The sequence below is a fragment of the Salvelinus namaycush genome, chromosome 21 (genome assembly GCF_016432855.1).
Source record: "Salvelinus namaycush isolate Seneca chromosome 21, SaNama_1.0, whole genome shotgun sequence".
Taxonomy (NCBI): domain Eukaryota; kingdom Metazoa; phylum Chordata; class Actinopteri; order Salmoniformes; family Salmonidae; genus Salvelinus; species Salvelinus namaycush.
This window is the reverse complement of record NC_052327.1, coordinates 13,304,101-13,323,494: the sequence shown is the minus strand read 5'-3', so window position 1 is coordinate 13,323,494 and position 19,394 is coordinate 13,304,101. Positions and strand designations below refer to the sequence as shown.

The following is a 19,394-nucleotide window of genomic DNA, read 5'->3' as shown; positions in this document are numbered from 1 at the left end:
CTTTGAGCTGACTCAGCTGCAGGATAAGCTGAGGGAGACAGAGATGGTGATGGAGAGGATTGTGTCCAAAGCCAGCCACAGTCCTGAAAGGTTTGTTGTTTACCCGGCCAAAGTCTTGCTCCTCGGACATCTCTCATTTATTCTCGTTTCAGTCTCTCTTTGCATACCAAAACACATATATTAAACTTTTAAAAAATTATTCTGGGTCTCTTTCCCACTTTACACCACTTTTGCCGGCCAAAATATTGGATAAAAAAAAATAAAAACATCTGGAATAAAATGTTATTGAATACAATCTGAATTGAACAATGTATTTACATTGCTATTAATGTGTGTACTTAACTGTTATTGCATGTCCTATTGATTGAATTAGCATACCTGTAATAAATTCTAATGGGTAGACCATAAGCCATGGGTTCCCAAACTCTTTTGGCCCACGACCCCATTTCCATAACCACATAAAAAAAAAAAATGAACAGCTAATGTTTACTTTTATTTGGGGCTATGGCAGTCAATTGAAAAACATTTTAACAGTATTTCTGATTGTCTTCTCAACTCACAAACACAAACGTTTAATGTGGGGCTATGACAGTCAATTGCAAATGAGTCTGACAATGTCTCTTATCTCGCCACCACTATTGAGATGGGTGTGCTTGTTGCATGTCGCGGCGGAGCTTCTCAAAGTCAGAGGGCGTGGTCGACAGTGCGCACCTCATCTCTGCTGTCACATCCAACATGGATCGATATTTGGTTTTAATGCTCAGAGGGAGAGGGCAGGGTATTCCCTTTGAGTCAAAAACCAAAACTCCTCCGTAGTGACCTGTGAATGCATTGTCTACACTCGTGTGGGACACTTACTGATGCTGTTTTTTGTTGTAAGAAACATGGCACCTCCGATGGAAGGGGGCATGGCTGGCTTTTGAAAGACTCTCCAATAAGGATTATTTCCTCTGAATCCACCGATTCGGTCACTCATCTGTAGAATGTTTTTGTATTTTCTCTGCATGCTTGCGTTCAGTTTCCCAAATGTCTGTTACATATAGGCACGGAGACATGTTCTTTTCATTACGCAGAAAGTCAACCGAGTCTGTTTTCTTTTTTACATCCATTGTGAATGACAATAGTTTGTCAATGCTAAAACTCTTTCCAACACTCCCCCTTCGATAACCACCAATCCTCTGTGTGAAATGGAACCTTGTCATGCTCTGATCCCATATCTCCACATAGTTTTGTGAACAGGCGTGCGCGCAGTGGATGTGGTTTACAATCGAAGTTATCTGCTGCAGTATATCTCCGAGTTCCGTGCTCAGCTCTTTTGCCGCCAGTTACTCTTGGTGTATCATACAACGCGTCCACATGGCAGAAGGAGACACATTCATAACTCGAGTGCCGAGGCCTGCCCGTCATACATGGAGCCCCATCTGTGCAAAAGCCCACCATTCAATCCCATGGAATCAGTTTATAGTCAATATAGCCACTCAGCAACACAATGAACATCCCCTGTGCCATTTCATGCTCAGGACTCGTGAGACAGAACAAATTGTCCTTGTGAAAAGCATCCACCGACATGTATAGCAAACATAAGTCAATGCATGGGCATCTCGGCCTTTAGAGCTAACGTCCATTTGGTGAGCATAAGCTGGAGAGTTTGAGTCGTTCAGTCAGAGTTTCCTCTTCATTGCTAGCAATAGCATAACTTATTTGTTTAACAGTGTTACAGTGCATTGAGAAAGTATTCAGAACCCTCAACATTTTTCCACATTTTGTTGTTACAGCCTTATTCTAAAAGTGATTAAGTATATACATTTTCCTCAATCTACACACAATACCCCATAATGGCAAAGCAAAAGCAGGTATTTTTTTGTGTGCAAATTTATACAAAATAAAAAACTGAAATATTACATTTACATAAGTATTCAGACCCTTTACTCAGTACTTTGTTGAAGCGACTTTAGCAGCAATTACAGCCTCGAGTCTTCTTGAGTATGACACTACAAGCTTGGCACACCTGTATTTGGGGAGTTTCTCCCATTCTTCTCTGCAGATCCTCTCACGCTCTGTTAGGTTGGATGGTGAGCGTAGCTGCACAGCTATTTTTAGGTCTCTCCAGAGATGTTCGATTGGGTTCAAGTCCGGGCTCTGGCTTGGCCACTCAAGGACATTCAGAGACTTGTCACGAAGCCACTCTTGCGTTGTCTTGGCTGTGTGCTTAGGGTTGTTGTCCTGTTGGAAGGTGAACCTTCGCCCCAGTCTGAGGTCCTGAGCACTCTGGACCAGGTTTTTATCAAGGATATTTCTGTACTTTGCTCTGTTCATCTTTCCCTCGACCCTGACTAGTCTCCCAGTCCCGGCCACTGAAAAACATCCCCACAGCATGATGCTGCCACCACCATGCTTCACCGTATGGATGGTGCAAAGTTTCCTCCAGACGTGACGCTTGGCATTCGGGCCAAAGAGTTAAATCTTGGTTTCATCAGACCAGATAATCTTGTTTCTCATGGTGAGAGTCTTTGGGTGCCTTTTGGCAAACTCCAAGTGGGCTGTCATGTGGATTTTACTGAGGAGTGGCTCCGTCTGGCCACTACCATAAAGGCCTGATTGGTGGAGGGCTGCAGAGATGGTTGTGCTTCTGGAAGATTCTTCCATCTCCACAGAGGAACTCTGGAGCTCTGTCAGAGTGACCATCGGGTTCTTGGTCACCTCCCTGACCAAGGCCCTTCTTCCCCGATTGCTCACTTTGGCTGGGTGGCCAGCTCTAGGAAGGGTCTTGGTGGTTCCAAACTTCTTCCATTTAAGAATGATGGAGGCCACTGTGTTCTTGGGGACTTTCAATGCTGCAGATTTTTTTTGGTACCCTTCCCCAGATCTGTGCCTCGACACAATCCTGTCTCGAGGCTCTACGGACAATTCCTTCGACCTCATGGCTTGGTTTTTGCTCTGACATGCACTATCAACTGTTGGACCTTATATAGACAGGTATGTGCCTTTCCAAATCATGTCCAATCAATTGAATTTACCACAGGTGGACTCCAATCAAGTTGTAGAAACATCTCAAGGATGATCAATAGAAACGGGATGCACCTGAGCTCAATTTCAAGTCTCATAGCAAATGGTCTGAATACTTATGTAAATAAGGGATCTGTTTTATTTTAATAAATTAGCAACATTTTCTAAAAACATGTTTTCACTTTGTCATTATGGGGTATTGTGTGTAGATTGATGAGGAAAAACAATTAATTCATTTTAGAATAAGACTTTAACGTAAAAAATGTGGAAAAAGTCAAGGGGTCTGAATATTTTCCGAATGCACTGTATCTGACAAAGGTATTGATGCGAGTTTCTGTGCCTCTGCCTCACCATACATTGTTTTCACCTTATCAATTGCAGCCGGTAATATCAAAGTCTCTGCAATAGTGTGTGGTTTCATATCGTAATTGGCCTAGCCATTCACTGTGTGAATGATTCAAGTGCAACGGTCAAGTGCGGCCTTTTCCCATGATCTAAGGGCACACTCTGGTTGAATTTGATCTTTTAGATTAGATTTTTTTTTAAATGTTATGTATTTTTTAAGGTTAACCACATTACAATGATTTTGAGATAAAGACAATATTATAAAGGTGTGTGTATATATATTATTATATATATATCAACAACAAAAATGTGTGAATCTTTTTTTTCCTCTGAATTTTGGAAATTCTCCCACAACCCCATTTTCATATCAGGCGCGACCCCTAGTTTGGGAATCGCTGCCTTTAGCATACTTACCTATGCTTCTGCTGCTCTCTCTGCAGGGTGACAGGGGTGAGTGCCGACCAGGAGGAGAGACTGCTTCTCCAGCTGAGAGAGATCACGCGGGTGATGCAGGAGGGCCGCCTGGTGGAGGGGGTCGCCCCCGCAGAGATGGGGGCACAACACTGGGAAGGTAGACTGGGATTGAAACCCGTTCTAAGCCTTTTTCTGTACCACCCCACACCACTGTGGGCATTCTTCTAAACAACATGTCATTTGTGCTTCTTTAATGGAAGTCAAACTTTGGCTCTTTTATGACATCATTCAAGACTTGTCTGAATATGTTATCCACGTTCAACAATACGGAGATATACAAGATTTTGGTGTAACATACAGTAAGTAGGGTTTAGTGCCTCTGAGGGCTGTGTGGAAACGTAATGATATACTGTTTATGTATCCATGGTTGAATTAGGTTTCCCAGAGGATCCCCATCCATGCTGGGAAGAGCCCTTCTGTGGATACGACCATACCCAGGCGACCAGCACCGAAGAGCAGCCAGAGAGGACCGACGAGTGTGGGGCTGACCAGGAGGGTGGGGCTTACCAGAAGGAGGGTGGGGACTATCCGGAGGCAGGTAGGGCTGACCAGGATAAGGGTGGGTCTGACCAGGAAGAGGGTGTGGCAAACGAGGAGAGTGTGGTTGACCAGGAAGAGGGCAGGGCTGACCAGAAAGACGTTGGGCTTAACCAGGAAGAGAGCGTAGTTGACCAGGAGGTGGTTGGGGTTGACCAGGAAGAGGGCAGGGCTGACCAGAAAAAAGGTGGGCTTGACCAGGAAGAAAGCGTAGTTGACCAGGAGGTGGTTGGGGTTGACCAGGAAGAGGGCAGGGCTGACCAGAAAGAAGGTGGGCTTGACCAGGAAGAAAGCGTAGTTGACCAGGAGGTGGTTGGGGTTGACCAGAAAGAGGGCAGGGCTGACCAGAAAGACGTTGGGCTTAACCAGGAAGAGAGCGTAGTTGACCAGGAGGTGGTTGGGGTTGACCAGAAAGAGGGCAGGGCTGACCAGAAAGAAGGTGGGCTTGACCAGGAAGAAAGCGTAGTTGACCAGGAGGTGGTTGGGGTTGACCAGGAAGAGGGCAGGGCTGACCAGGAGGAGGGTGCGGCAGGTGTAGCTGAGGCAGGGGCTGATTTGAATACTGATGAGGGAGATGCTGATTTGGCCACTGAGAATGAGGAATGTGGGGCTAAGTGTGATGTGGGTGGGACTGAGGTGGAGAAAGAAGGAATGGACAGGGAGGAGGGTGGGGCCAATGACAAGCTGGGTCTGGCTGATGAAGACAGGGGTGGTGCAGAGGAGAAGCAAGGGAAGGAGCTTGAGTTTACACTGAAGATGCCCACCATGTTGGAGCGAGAGGAAAAGGACGGTGTTAACCTGTCAACGGAGATGTCAACTAGCCGTTCTCGTGTTAGAAGGAAAAGGAACAAGAAGCAGAAGAAATGACCAAAAGAAAACAGAGTTGATTGACTTCCCCTAAATTCGTGCGCCCCACAAACTTGAGTCTGGCTATGCCCGTCTAGCAACATTTCTTCCTAGCCTCCAAACAGGATGGGCCATAGCATGAAGGTTAGCAGTAGCCAGTCTATAAACATAGGATCAAAAAGCTCCACCCGAGAAAGATGGTATCTCTTCCTCTCCTGCTAAGTGACAGTCTGAAGCAGAAGTCATACCCACAGTATTGTACCAATGCCTTGTACCAATGCCAATGTTCAGATGTCCACTATCGCATAATAGCTTTGGCACAATGCGCATTACAGTGAACTGAATGATTTAGAAGGCACTGTGCTACTGTCTTGATTCACATCTGGGCTTGAGAGGATGCTTTTTGTCCTCTTAGTGCAATAAACCATAATTAGAATACATGGGAATGATCTTATTTCATGGGTATAAGTTATTGAAAAAGCATTCACTTTTATACACGATTTATTTATTCACTACTGATTACTATATACCTGTATGTCAGCGTTACAAAAAAAGTAACTACTGTGGAATCTCACAAATAAAATATTCTGGTTTGACAACAACCATGTCTCAAGTATGTGACAAACAAAAACAACAATGGCAGCTATTTGAGAAAAAAGGTGTATTACAGAACGTAACATTCTACCAATAGAAAAGCAACATCCAATTTTATTAGCGGAAAGCGTACAATTAACTTATTTTCATTGAGTAGCACATTGTCACTGCACAGAATTGACACATGGCAGTTCAGTGAGGGGTGCTGAGCTGGATTTGGTTTCTGGCCACCGCAGTGTGACAAAGTGTGTCATCATTCTGCATCCTCAGTCTCAGATATCCATTGGCTCATCCGGTTTGTCTGCTGCAGGCTCATCTGCAGCCTCGATAACCTAGGACACACAAGGCGGGACACATCATATCTTGATTGGCTACCGTTCAGATAAAAATGGAAAATAAAAAATAAAGTACTTTCTTATGTCAAACTACCAGGAAGTCTGAAAAGATACTGAGTGAGAGGGAAGCTCACCTTAGGCATTTTCACAGAACCTAAAGTTATGTCAAGCAACATGGACGCAGTGTTGCAGTGAGATTATCTCAAGCAAATTTGCTGATACACAAATCAACATTGAAATTGCATGCAACATCCAATCCTATCATACACCACATAATGGTTTCACTACTGATTTGTTTATATCCAACTGTTTGGTTATTGTAACAGTATCAATAGACAAAATGTAGGCTGTATAGTTTAGCTAGCAAATTCAAATGGAATTGGCAGCACTGTTTATCAAGCTAGCTAGTTCATCTTGGACAATTTCAGGGTGAGGTCTGGGTACTTTTCATTAAATATATACATACATACATACATACTCAGTGGCTAGTTTATTAGGTTCCCTCCTACAGACAGTGAGTCACATGGCAGTGGCTTGATCTATAAAGCAGGCATCGAGGCATTCAGTTACTGTTTGACTGAACGCTAGAATGGGCAAAACGAGTGACCTAAGCCACCGAGTGTGGTATGATCGTTGGTGCAGGTCGTGCCGGTTCAGTATCTCAGAAACGGCCGGCCTCCTGGGCTTTTCATGCATGACTGTGTCTCGGGGTTATCGTGAATGGTGCGACAAACCAAAAAACATCCAGTCAGCAGCAATCCTGTGGGCGAAAACAGCTTATTGATGAGAGGTCGAAGGAGAATGGCAAGAATCGTAAAGCGAACAGGCGGGCCACAAACAGGCAAATAACAGCACAGTAGAACTGGTCGCAAAACTAGTCGGTCCTTGTCACGGATGGGCTATTGCAGCAGACACCCACACCAGGTTCCCCTCTCATCCTCTAAAAACAAGAAGTGGATCCAGTGGGCACGTGATCACCAACACTGGACATTTGAGCAGTGGAAAAGCATCGCCCGGTCCGACAAATCCTGGTTCATGTTGCGTCATGCTGATGGCAGTCAGGATTTGGCGTAAGTGTCAATGGTACAGGCTGGTGGCGGTGGTGTAATGGTGTGGGGAATGTTTTCCTGGCAAACGTTAGGTTCCTTGATACCAGTTTGTACGCCACAGCATATCTGAACATGCTGGCTGAAGATCTAGCTAGCCAGTTACTAGCTAACACCAGAAAAAAAAATTGCTAACACCAGACACAGATGAAAGCAGAAACATTAGAAGAATATACTTTAAAAAAAAGATTTACTGACACACTGCAGTCAAATTTCTGCACCAGTAGACTAGCTACCTAGCTATGTAAACAACACGCCTTCTGCTATGTTGGTTACATGGTGGTACTTGTTTAAGTTAGGTAAGAGAATAAGATGTTACCATTGGTGTATTAAAATTATACTTTTTGTGATGTCATGAAAAGCCCTTAATAATCCTGCCTCTTCCCGCCTCCTGAATCACAGTCTCAAATGTGGGTGGGTCTCTCTGACATAGCGAACCAGTGACACCTTGAGCTGGCTACAAACTAGCAGGGGTTGACGACAGTTGTGTGTACTGAGAGGCACGAGCAAGAAGACAATGGCGGAGATGGAGCCACCATCGGTTGGTGGTGGAAATGAAAAATTGACTTTTGCCAAAGAAATGGAAAGAAATAAGCTAAATTGAATGGTTGATGTATGCTGGATGATGTGGAGTCCCTCCCGATCCAAGTGCAGCTGACACAGATGAAAGCGGAAACCTATAAGCAGGGTTGGGGAGTGACGGATTACAAAACAAACTTAAATCAGTAACCAGAAAAAATATTGTAACGAGATTACAGATACTTTTGAAAAACTAGATGATTACTTCTAGGATTACTTTTTAATTCAGAAAGGATGTTTGCGAAAACAGAAAGGTGTCAATTTTTCTCAATGACATTCAAAATCAACATTGAAAAAAGGAGCAATTTTAAGATTGTTTTCCGCCTGAGCAAGTCTGACCACAGAAACCACTATGATGACACACCAAATATGTTTGATGGATTGCAAATATATATATATATATAACCATTATTGGGTTAAAATACACACAAACATATTAACCCAATAATGGTTGAATTGAAGCAGTTTAAGCTGCCTATCAATCATTGTTTTTGCAACAAGGGGTGTATTCATTATGGAAACAGTTTACCGTTTAAGAACCAAATGGAAGCAAACAGAGCAAAACTAAAGTTTCTATTGGACAAACTCAGGTAGGTCCCTCCCCGTTTCGTCACATTTATGAAACGTTTAACAGAATGAGCATAATGAATTCGCACCAGTAGACAGCCAGTGAAAAATGTGCGGTTGCAACAGCTGCATAGTGCGGATCCCAGCCTAAGGAATACAAGTTTGAGTTCCTCCCTTCTAAACTGTTAAGACTTCAGTGCGGCTTTTGACATTCTTGATCAGTCTGCTGCTGGAAAAACGTGTTATGGCTTCACACCCACTGCTATATTGTGGATAAAGAGTTACCTGTCTAACAGAACACAGAGGGTGTTTTTTAATGGAAGCCTCTCCAACATAATCCAGGTAGAATCAGGAATTTCCCAGGGCAGCTGTCTAGGCCCCTTACTTTAAATCTTTACTAATGACATGCCACTGGCTTTAAGTAAAGCCTATGTGTCTATGTACGCGCATGACTCGACACTATACATGTTAGCTACTACAGCGACTGAAATGACTGCAACACTTAACAAAGAGCTGCAGTTAGTTTCAGAGTGGGTGGCAAGGAACAAGTTAGTCCTAAATATTTCTAAAACTAAAAGCATTGTATTTGGGATAAATCCTTCACTAAACCTCAGCTAAATCTTGTAATGAATAATGTGGAAATGAGCAAGTTGAGGTGACAAAACTGCTTGGAGTAACCCTGGATTGTAAATTGTCATGATTGAAACATACTGATACAACAGTAGCTAAGATGGGGAGAACTGTCCATAATAAAGCACAGCTCTACCTTCTTAACAGCACTATCAACAAAGGCAGGTCCTAAAGGCCCTAGTTTTAATCACACCTGGACTACTGTTCAGTAGTGTGGTCAGGTGCCACAAAAAGGGACTTAGTAAAATTGCAATTGGCCCAGAACAGGGCAGCACGGCTGGCCCTTGGATGTACACAGAGAGCTAATATTAATAATATGCATGTCAATCTCTCCTGGCTGAAAGTGGAGAGATTGACTTCAGCACTACTTGTATTTGTGAGAGGTATTGATTGATATGTTGAATGTACCGAGCTGTCTGTTTGAACTACTAGGCGCACAGCTCAGACACCCATGCATACCAAACAAGACATTCCACAAAAGGAATTCACAGTCCCCAAGTCCAGAACGGACTATGGGAGGCACACAGTACTACATTGAGCCATGACTACATGGAACTCTATTCCACATCAAGGAACTTATGCAAGAATTTGATTATAAAAAAACATAGAAAAATACACCTTATGGATAGCCTAGTGGAGCGTTGGACTAGTAACCGGAAGGTTGTAAGATCAAATCCCCGAGCTGTCATTCTGCCCCTGAACAAGTCAGTTAACCCACTGTTCCTAGGCCGTCATTGAAAATAAGAATTTGTTCTTAACTGACTTGCCTAGTTAAATAAAATAAAAAATAAAACACTGTGCTGGGGACAATAAAAGGCCACTAAAATGTGCTGTTTTTTCCGAAAACACGATGTCTCAAGTTTTGAAGGAGCGTGCAATTGGCATGTTGACTGGAGGAATGTTAACCAGAGCTGTTGCCAGAGAATTCAATGTTCATTTCTCTACCATAAGCCTCCTCTGTCCTTTTAGAGAATTTGGCAGTACATCCAACCGGCCTCACAACTGCAAACCACGTGTAGCCACGCCAGCCCAGGACCTACACACCCGGCTTCTTCACCTGCGGAATCATCCAAGACCAGCCAGCCGGACAGCTAATGAAACTGAGGAGTATTTCTGTCTAATGAAGCCCTTGTGGGGTTAAAACTCTGATTGACTGGGCTTGGCTCCTCAGTGGGTGGGCCTATGCCCTCCCATGCCCACCCATGGATGCGCTTCTGCCCAGTCATGTGAAATCCATAGATTTGGGACTAATGAATTTATTTAAAATTGACTGATTTCCTTATATGAAATGTAACTCAATATAATACTTCTAAAACAAATATTTATCTTTGACTTACAACCTGTAGATACTATGCGATTAGACAGATTCAGAAATTATGTGAAACATCACAGCACAGTTGAAAAGTATATGGCACATGCAAATCATAAGAGGGTGGTTTACGGAGATAGGTGAGATGGACTGAGAGTAGCTGGTGGGTGTGTTTAAAAGCTGTTCTATAATAGTTATGACTGAAAACATGTATAAGTACTATCTACCTAGATATAATGTACAGTACCAGTCAAAAGTTTGGACACATCTACTCATTCAAGGGATTTTCTTTATTTGTACTATTTTCTACATTGTAGAATGAGAGTGAAGACATCAAAACTATGAAATAACACATATTGAATCATGTAGTAAAAAAAAAAAATGTACAGATCAAAATACATTTTATATCTGAGATTCTTCAAATTGCAACGCTGTCATCAAGTCAAAGGGTGGCTCTCTTGGCATTCCCTCAACCAGCTTCACCTGGAATGCTTTTCCAACAGTCTTGAAGGAGTTCCCACATATGCTGAGCACTTGTTGGCTGCTTTTCCTTCACTCTGCGGTCCAACTCATCCCAAACATCTCAATTGGGTTGAGGTCAGGCGATTGTGGAGGCCAGATCATCTGATGCAGCACTCCATCACTCTCCTTCGTGGTCAAATAGCCCTCAAACAGCCTGGAGGTGTGTTGGGTCATTGTCGTGTTGAAAAACGAATGATAGTCCCACTAAGCGCAAACCAGATGGGATGGCGTATCGCTGCAGAATGCTGTGGTAGCCATGCTGGTTAAGTGTGCCTTGAATTCTAAATAAATCCCAGACAGTGTCACCCACAAAGCACCCCCACACAATCACACCTCCTCCTCCATGCTTCACAGTGGGAACCACACATGCAGCGATCCTTTCTCCTACTCTATGTCTCACAAAGACACAGCGGTTTGAACCAAAAATCGCAAATTTGGACTCCTCAGAACAAAGGAAAGATTTCCATCGGTCTAATATCCATTGCTTGTGTTCCTTGGCCCAAGCAAGTCTCTTCTTATTATTGGTGTCATTTAGTAATCAAATCAAAATGTTTGTCACATGCTTACTTACAAGCCCATAACCAACAGTGCAATTTTTAAGTAAAAAATAGGTATTAGGTAAACAATAGATAAGTAAAAAATAAAAAATAAACCGTAAAATGACAGTGAAAATAACAGTAGCGCGGCTATATACAGGTGGTACCGGTACAGAGTCAATGTGCGGGGGCACTGGTTAGTCAGGCTAATATGTACATCTAGGTATAGTTAAAGTGACTATGCATAGATGATAAACAGAGAGTAGCAGCAGCGTAGAGGGGTTGGCGGTATTGGTTTCTTTGCAGCAATTCGACCATGAAGGCCAGATTCACAGTCTCTTCTGAATAGTGTATGCATTTATTTGGGCTGCAATTTCTGAGGCTGGTAACTTTAATAAACTTTTCCTCTGCTGCAAAGGTTTCCCCTGGGTCTTCCTTTCCTGTGGCGGTCCTCATAAGAGCCAGTTTCATCATAGCGCTTGATGGTTTTTGCGACTGCACTTGAAGAAACTTTAAAAGTTCTTGAAATTTCCCGGATTGACTGACCTTCATGTCTTAAAGTAATGATGGACTGTTGTTTCTCTTTGCTTATTTGAGCTGTTCTTGCCATAATATGGACTTGGTCTTTTAACCAAATAGGGCTATCTTCTGTATACCAACCATACCTTGTCACAACAATTGATTGTCTCAAACGCATTAAGGAGGAAAGAAATTCCACAAATTAACTTTTAACAAGGCACACCTGTTAATTAAAATGCATTCTAGGTGACTACCTCATGAAACTGGTTGAGAGAATGCCAATAGTGTGCAAAGCTGTCATCAAGGCAAAGGGTGGCTACTTTGAAGAATCTCAAATATAACACTTTTTTGATTACTACATGATTCCATATGTGTTATTTCATAGTTCTGATGTATTCACTATTATTCTACAACGTAGAAAATAGTTTAAAAAAATAAGAACGACCCTTGAATGAATAGGTGTCCAAACTTTTGACCGGTAATGTATATCAAATTACTTTATTCTTGCTATGTATCTACTGTAATAAAAATAATAAAAAGCCAAATAAATACACTTTATGGTCGAACTTTAGAGGCAGGTATTTTTCCTACTTTGATCTGGATTGCTTGCTCTCTGGGGTTTTAGGCTCGGTTTGATCTAATCTGTTGATCTAAAAAGGGCTTGATAAATACATCTGATTAATCTGGTTTCATCCAAATGTCATCCAATTTCAGGAAAAACATGATTTTGACTGTTTGGGACCTTCAAGTGAAATTTGTGATGTTTGTTAACCATTCTATAATATTATTATAATCTCATCTACAAATATCTTTGAGAGTGCCTTATCCTAGCCTGGATACCAAATTAATTGTTCTGTTTCAGTGTGGATCCAGGCTAGCATTAATCCAACCACTTTCCACAGTAACTCCAAGTCGACTCTTACCTTTCTCTGTGGCCTCTCCTCCAGACCCTCAAGGAAAGGACCCACGTCCTCATCGTCGTAGATGGTGAACTCCATGTCTTTCCCCACAATGCCGATTGAGACATTCTGAAAGGCAGGGAGAGCTACTCAGTAAAGCCCAGGGATATGTTCATTAGGCACCAAACAGAGAGGGACTCCATTTTATTTTCATGTTGCAAAACTTTTTTAAACATTTCTGTTGGGTGCCCTAATGAACACAGCCCTGTACTGTGGGGAACATGAGGGCTATGACAGGTTGGTTGAGCCATATAAGCTTACCTTAGTGGTGAGGTCCTGTTCAGCTGGGAGTGTTTCTCTGAGCCCAAGCAGACCATGCCTGACCAGCTCATTCAGATTACCTGAGTCAATGCAATGGACAAAAGGATAAATGCACAGAGCAGGTGCTGAGTTGTGTACAGTTGAAGTCGGAAGTTTACATACACCTTAGCCAAATACATTTAAGCTCAGTTTTTCACAATTCCTGACATTTAATCCTACTTAAGAACCCCTGTTTTAGGTCAGTTAGGATCACCACTTTATTTTAAGAATGTGAAATGTCAGAATAATAGTAGAGAGAATGATTTATTTCAGCTTTTATTTATTTCATCACATTCCCAGTGGGTCAGAAGTTTAACTTGGGTCAAATGTTTCGAGTAGCCTTCCACAAGCTTCCCACAATAAGTTGGGTGAATTTTGGCCCATTCCTCCTGACAGAGCTGGTGTAACTGAGTTAAGTTTGTAGGCCTCCTTGCTCGCACACGCTTTTCAGTTCTGCCCACAAATGTTCTATAGGATTAAGCTCAGGGTTTTGTGATGGCCCCTCCAATACCTTGACTTTGTTGTCCTTAAGCCATTTTGCCACAACTTTGGAAGTATGCTTGGGGTCATTGTCCATTTGAAGACCTCATTTGTCTTGAGATGTTGCTTCAATATATCTACATAATTTTCCTCATCATGATGCCATCTATTTTGTGAAGTGTACCAGTCCCTCCTGCAGCAAAGCACCCACACAACATGATGCTGCCACCCCCGTGCTTCACGGTTGGGATGGTATTCTTCAGCTTGCAAGCCTCCCCCTTTTTCTCCAAACATAACGATGGTCATTATGACCAAACAGTTCTATTTTTGTTTCATCAAACCAGAGGACATTTCTACAAAAAGTACGATCTTTGTCCCCATGTGCAGTTACAAACTGTCTGGCTTTTTTATGGCGGTTTTGGAGCAGTAGCTTCTTCCTTGATGAGCGGCCTTTCAGGTTATGTCGATATAGGACTCGTTTTACTGTGGATATAGATACATTTGTACCCGTTTCCTCCAGCATCTTTACAAGGTCCTTTACTGTTGTTCTGGGATTGATTTGCACTTTTCGCACCACAGTATGTTCATCTCTAGGAGACAGAACATGTCTCCTTCCTGAGCACTATGACGGTTGCGTGGTCCCACGGTGTTTATACTTGTGTACTATTGTTTGTACAGATGAAAGTGGTACCTTCAGGCGTTTTGAAATTGCTCCCAAGGATGAACCAGACTTGTGGAGGTCTACAATTTTTTTCTGAGGTCTTGGCTGATTTCTTTTGATTTTCCCATGATGTCAAGCAAAGAGGCACTGAGTTTGAAGGTAGGCCTTGAAATACATCCACAGGTACACCTCCAATTGACTCAAATTATGTCAATTAGCCTATCAGAAGCTTCTAAAGCCATGACATAATTTTCTGGAATTTCCCAAGCTGTTTAAAGGCAGTCAATTTAGTGTATGTAAACTTCTGACCCACTGGAATTGTGATACAGTGAATTATAAGTGAAATAATCTGTCTGTAAACAATTGTTGTAAGAATTACTTCTGTCATGCACAAAGTAGATGTCCTTGCCAAAACTATAGACTTGCCAAAACTATAGTTTGTTAACAAGAAATTTGTGGAGTGGTTGAAAAACGAGTTTTAATGACTCCAACATAAGTGTATGTAAACTTCGACTTCAACTGTAGGTGTGTGCGAGTGAGATATGCTACAGAGAAAAAGCCTCAAACGGTATCTACTTTATAATATGTGTAGTAGACACATAAGTATGCATTTGTGTTAGTAATTGTGAAAACCACAAATATAATGTGTGTGTCTGCATGCTCTCACAGTCCAGGAAGGTGTCCATGTGTCTCTCTAGGTATGTGCGGGCAGACTGGGAGCGAGCTCCAATGGACATGGCTTTGCAGTCAAAGTAGTTTGCAGAGGGGCAGGTCTGGAAGATATGAGGCCCCATGTCCTACAAGAAGAGACCAAATGACTTTGTTGCTTCACATTATTAATAACTATTGCTTTAAGAATCACATATACAGAGTTTTACACACCTTGATCAGCATACATAGTTTCCCTTAAAAGATGACAAAGAGAACTTACATCGTAGCCAGCGATAAGCAGTCCCACACCATAGGGTCTTCTTCCATACCTCTGTGTGGGAATTTGAGTTTCTGAGGGACTGGTCAAGGGTTACCTTGTCAACTGTCTAGAGAGCACAGCGCGCCATTTCCCAAACCTCACCGCTTAACTCACGAAAGTGTCATTTTTGACATTGACACATTGCATACATTTTTATTGGAGTATCAAACTTTCAAACGTATTGTTTGGGGTCCCCTAGGACTGCCCTAAACTCAGCAAAATGTTATGCATGGCAAACTGGGTGCGGGCTTCTAGGGATCAATAATGGAAAGCATGACTGAAAGGATACTGCTTCCGATGAGAGTGACGAGGCGCGATGCTGGGAGAGGCCTGTCAAACACGAACCTGGAGTCCAGGCATTCCTGCCTCATGAAGTTACTGTTGAAGAAGATAGAAGGGGAAAGAAGTGGTTATCTTGACACAAATTACAGTGGATATACACTGCACACAGACACATGGTTTTTCATACATTTTATTTCTACAACTGGACACCAAGGTGTGTGTGTGTGTGTTGTAGATAGCCTAGTGTGCGGCAGGTACCCTAGCGGTTAAGAGCGTTGGGCCAGTAACCGAAAGGTTGCTGATTCTAAACCTCGAGCTGACTAGGTGTAAAATCTGTCAATGTGCCCTTGAGCAAGGTACTTAACCCTAATTGTTCCTGTAAGTCGCTCTGGATAAGAGCGTCTGCTAAATGACTCAAATGTAAAAATAAATAAAAATGTAAATGGTACCAGAGGAGCCTGGCATCTGCAGTCAGCCCGGCAATGGAGATGCCAATGTGTTCATCAACGTGGAGGATCTTCTTCTGGTGAGCAGCCAGCTCTGACTGGGCTCGCTGTGGAGAAACAAACACCAGTCTCACTCGACAGCCCATTGACAGTCACTGTGAGTGGCTCACGCCACGCGTCCAATGTAGCAGGTAAAAGACATACCCTTTTCCTGATACCCCCAGTGTAACTCCTATGTAACTCTTGAAAAACCAAAACTGTCAGTGTAGAATAGAACTGGGATATTAATGGGGAATACCTTGAGAGCAACCAGGACTGCATGGGTTCTGGACTTGAGCCCCACTGTAGCCGAACCTTGTTTCACCGCCTCCATGGCGTATTCGATCTGGTGAATGCGCCCCTGAAACACAAGTGCATTGATAACGTTAACTTATTTGGGAGACACTGCAGGGAACCTCATTCCCTAAACATTTAGATTAATTTGAATGTTCACACTCTAGTGAGTACGTGAGGAAGTTGCAAGCAATAACGACCGTATAAGGCAAAAACAAATCCCTCACCTGAGGACTCCATACTGTGACATCGTTGTCGTACTGGTTACGGAACTACAGAGAGAGAGAGAAGGCAGTAGTGTCAATATTTTCAATGTACATTTGTCTAGAAATACACATGAAATGTTTTACTTACGTAGTTATCTTGCATTGCAATGAGTTATCAACCAAAAAACTGTTGTGGACTGCACCTCAACACAGAATGTGCTTGCCACCCTAGACTCTTCCAGACAAAGGTATTGCATTGCAAAATATAGAGCCAGCTAGAAAGCAACCTTGTGGCTTTGTTTACAGCCACCTGTCATGGTGGTGCATCTGAACCAGAATCTGCCCTTACAGGAACAGGTGATATGGCGAATCTCCTTTAAGCCCAGGAAGCAGTCATTGACCTGCTTTTCAAGCGTAATAATCTCAAAATACGTTTATTACTCACCAAATTAAGTTTCAATTAGCAACTATCGTCACTTACTGCTATCACGGATGGTATGTACTTCCAAAAATGGTTTAAATAAAAAGTTTTATGTAATGGGAAAAAAGGCCTCTTCGGCACCTCCAATGTATTGAGCTGTTGTAGACTTACAACCTGTGCATGCAGTCAGGTTAGGGCTCTCTGGGATCCTTGGGACGTGAGTGATTGAAGGTGTCGAATAGGATTTTTTTTCTTCAGTTGCTTGCAGTGGTGGAAAAGGTACCCAATTGTTCTACTATAGAAAATTACTCAAGTAAAAGTCACCCAGTAAAATACTACTTGAGTAAAAGTCTAAAAGTATTTGGTTTTAAATATACTTAAGTATCAAAAGTAAAAGTATAAATCATTTCACATTCATTATATTAAGCAAACCAGACGGACCGATTTTCTTGTTTTTTAAATTTACGGATAGCCAGGGACAACACTCAGACATAATTTACAAATTAAGCATTTAGGTTTAGTAAGTCCGCCAGATATGAGGCAGTAGGGATGACCAGGTATGTTCTCTTGATGTGTGTGAATTTAACCATTTTCCTGTCCTGCTAAGCATTCGAAATGTAGAGTACTTTTGGGTGTCAGGGAAAATGTATGGAGTAAAAACTACATTATTTTCTTTAGGAATAGAACGTAAGTGGAGTAAGCTGTCAAAAATATAAATAGTAAAGTAAAGTACACATACCCCAAAAAACTACTTAAGTAGTACTTGAAGTACTTTAAAGTATTTTTACACCAGTTCTTTTGAAAAACTCCATATTTGTTGAGTAACGAACGTATTTTAACGTTATTAAATTTGAAAAGCTGGTTAATGGCAAGTTGAATAACTGCTTCCTGGGTTTAAAGGAGATTCGCCATAACGTTTCCTGTAAAGCCAGATTCTGGTTCATGGGTGCACCCATAGAATTAGAACAGGACTTCTATGGGTGCACCTCTCATGACGTCGAACACGTTTGTAGTTTCAGAGGTACAATAGGCATGATAGCTTTGTTCAAGCAACAAAGTAGCTGGTCCCAAACAGTTGGAAGAAAGCATCTAGTTAGCTAGAAGTTTTCAATTTGCCTTTGCATCCATAGGTAAGGTAGACTGCAAAGAACAGGCATTCGGTAAAAGTTGGGTAACGGAAGTGAAACACTCAACATTTACTAGGCTAGCTAGCTAACACAGCTAGGTAGCTAGCCAGCCATCTAAATTAGCTACCGTTAGCTAGCTATGTTAGCTCCTAGCTAGCTACATAAACTAGGTTGGATACTTTATTGAATCTATTGTTACAGCTAGCTAGTTTGCCAATAAGGCAGTAGCTAGCTAACTCGTGCAAAATCATAAACTTCCATAGACGCTACTATAGTAGCTATGTTTTATGCTTACTCACAGTGCACTCGTTTCGTAACGTTGGTGTTCATAGACTAGCTAACGTTAACTATTTTAACGAGTGATAGCTAGCATCCTTATCAAACACCTTTGTCATTCAATGTATGCAATCTGTATTATTTAAGCAAATATTCAAGCTTCAAACAAAACGCCTACTTTATACACTCTTACCATCTCTGCTGCTGAACTGTGACTTGGTTTGATTTATTTTCCTAAATATGTGACGTAAGGCAAAGCAGTAGATCTCAGAAGTCTGTCCAGTCGATGAAAAATCGAAATGTCATCAAAGATTGGAAACTTTACTCATTTTGACTTGACCAAAGACAGCTACCTATGTCAAATGTACTTTTTAATGCCATGATTCCTGTCAATTCTGAAAGTAAATTTAGATTTTTGATGAATGTAATAAAAAAAAACATTCAAGTTTATTTCACATTCATGGTCCTCGGGGGTTGCAATAACTAGAATAAAATACTTGCAGTAATACAAGCAAACAACATTTTGTTATAGCATATATTTTTTTTGCAATGACAGGCATAATTGCAGTGTGCCTAGATGAGCACTTTGAATGTCAACAACAACAATACACAATATCATTCAGTAAACTGTTTTTTTTCTTCAGAAAAATTGGCACACACCTCCAGGACCTCTGCTAACAGAAATCTTAATTTCTCTGTACAAACCATTCATGGTGTTTCAGACTCATCATAAAAAGTTTTCAGCGTTTAATGTCTCTTTCTAGGGACATTTCTATGCATTTATAAAGGTCTCCATCAACAGTCTTGCTCTCAGCTTCTCCCACTCTCTTTTTTTCTATTTCTCTTTCTCTCCCCATCTCTCACTCTCTCTTCTCTCTCTGCCCACCCCCCTGTCTGTTTTTTGGGGATTGAAACGGCTGGACACTGAGAGCCTGGACCCTGTTAAAGATATCTGATGTACCCTTGATCCGGGGGGAGATGAATTAAAGGAGCTGTGCTGACGAGCCCTCCTCCCCTGCCAAGGCAGA

The 19,394-nt window shown here is 42.0% G+C and overlaps 1 protein-coding gene across 1 annotated transcript; it reads right to left on the bottom strand.

The window, feature by feature from the left end:
- Positions 1-5,691: 5,691 nt before the first annotated feature.
- On the bottom strand, positions 5,692-18,645 carry LOC120066109 (proteasome subunit alpha type-1-like). Its single transcript, XM_039017232.1, has 10 exons — positions 18,560-18,645; positions 16,564-16,608; positions 16,302-16,403; positions 16,007-16,110; positions 15,565-15,653; positions 15,237-15,307; positions 14,973-15,102; positions 13,126-13,205; positions 12,829-12,933; positions 5,692-6,134 (listed from the first exon to the last, which is right to left on the bottom strand). The coding sequence occupies exons 1-10, from the start codon at positions 18,560-18,562 to the stop codon at positions 6,075-6,077; spliced, it is 789 nt and encodes a 262-aa protein (XP_038873160.1). The 5' UTR covers positions 18,563-18,645; the 3' UTR covers positions 5,692-6,074.
- Between the last annotated feature and the right edge of the window lie 749 nt (positions 18,646-19,394).

Coding starts and splice junctions, on each gene's coding strand:
- LOC120066109 (XM_039017232.1), bottom strand. Junction 16,111..16,301: donor CAGTCCTGGTTGCTCTCAAG/GTATTCCCCATT, acceptor GTTTCTCCACAG/CGAGCCCAGTCAGAGCTGGC. Junction 15,103..15,236: donor TGCTTATCGCTGGCTACGAT/GTAAGTTCTCTT, acceptor CTCTTCTTGTAG/GACATGGGGCCTCATATCTT.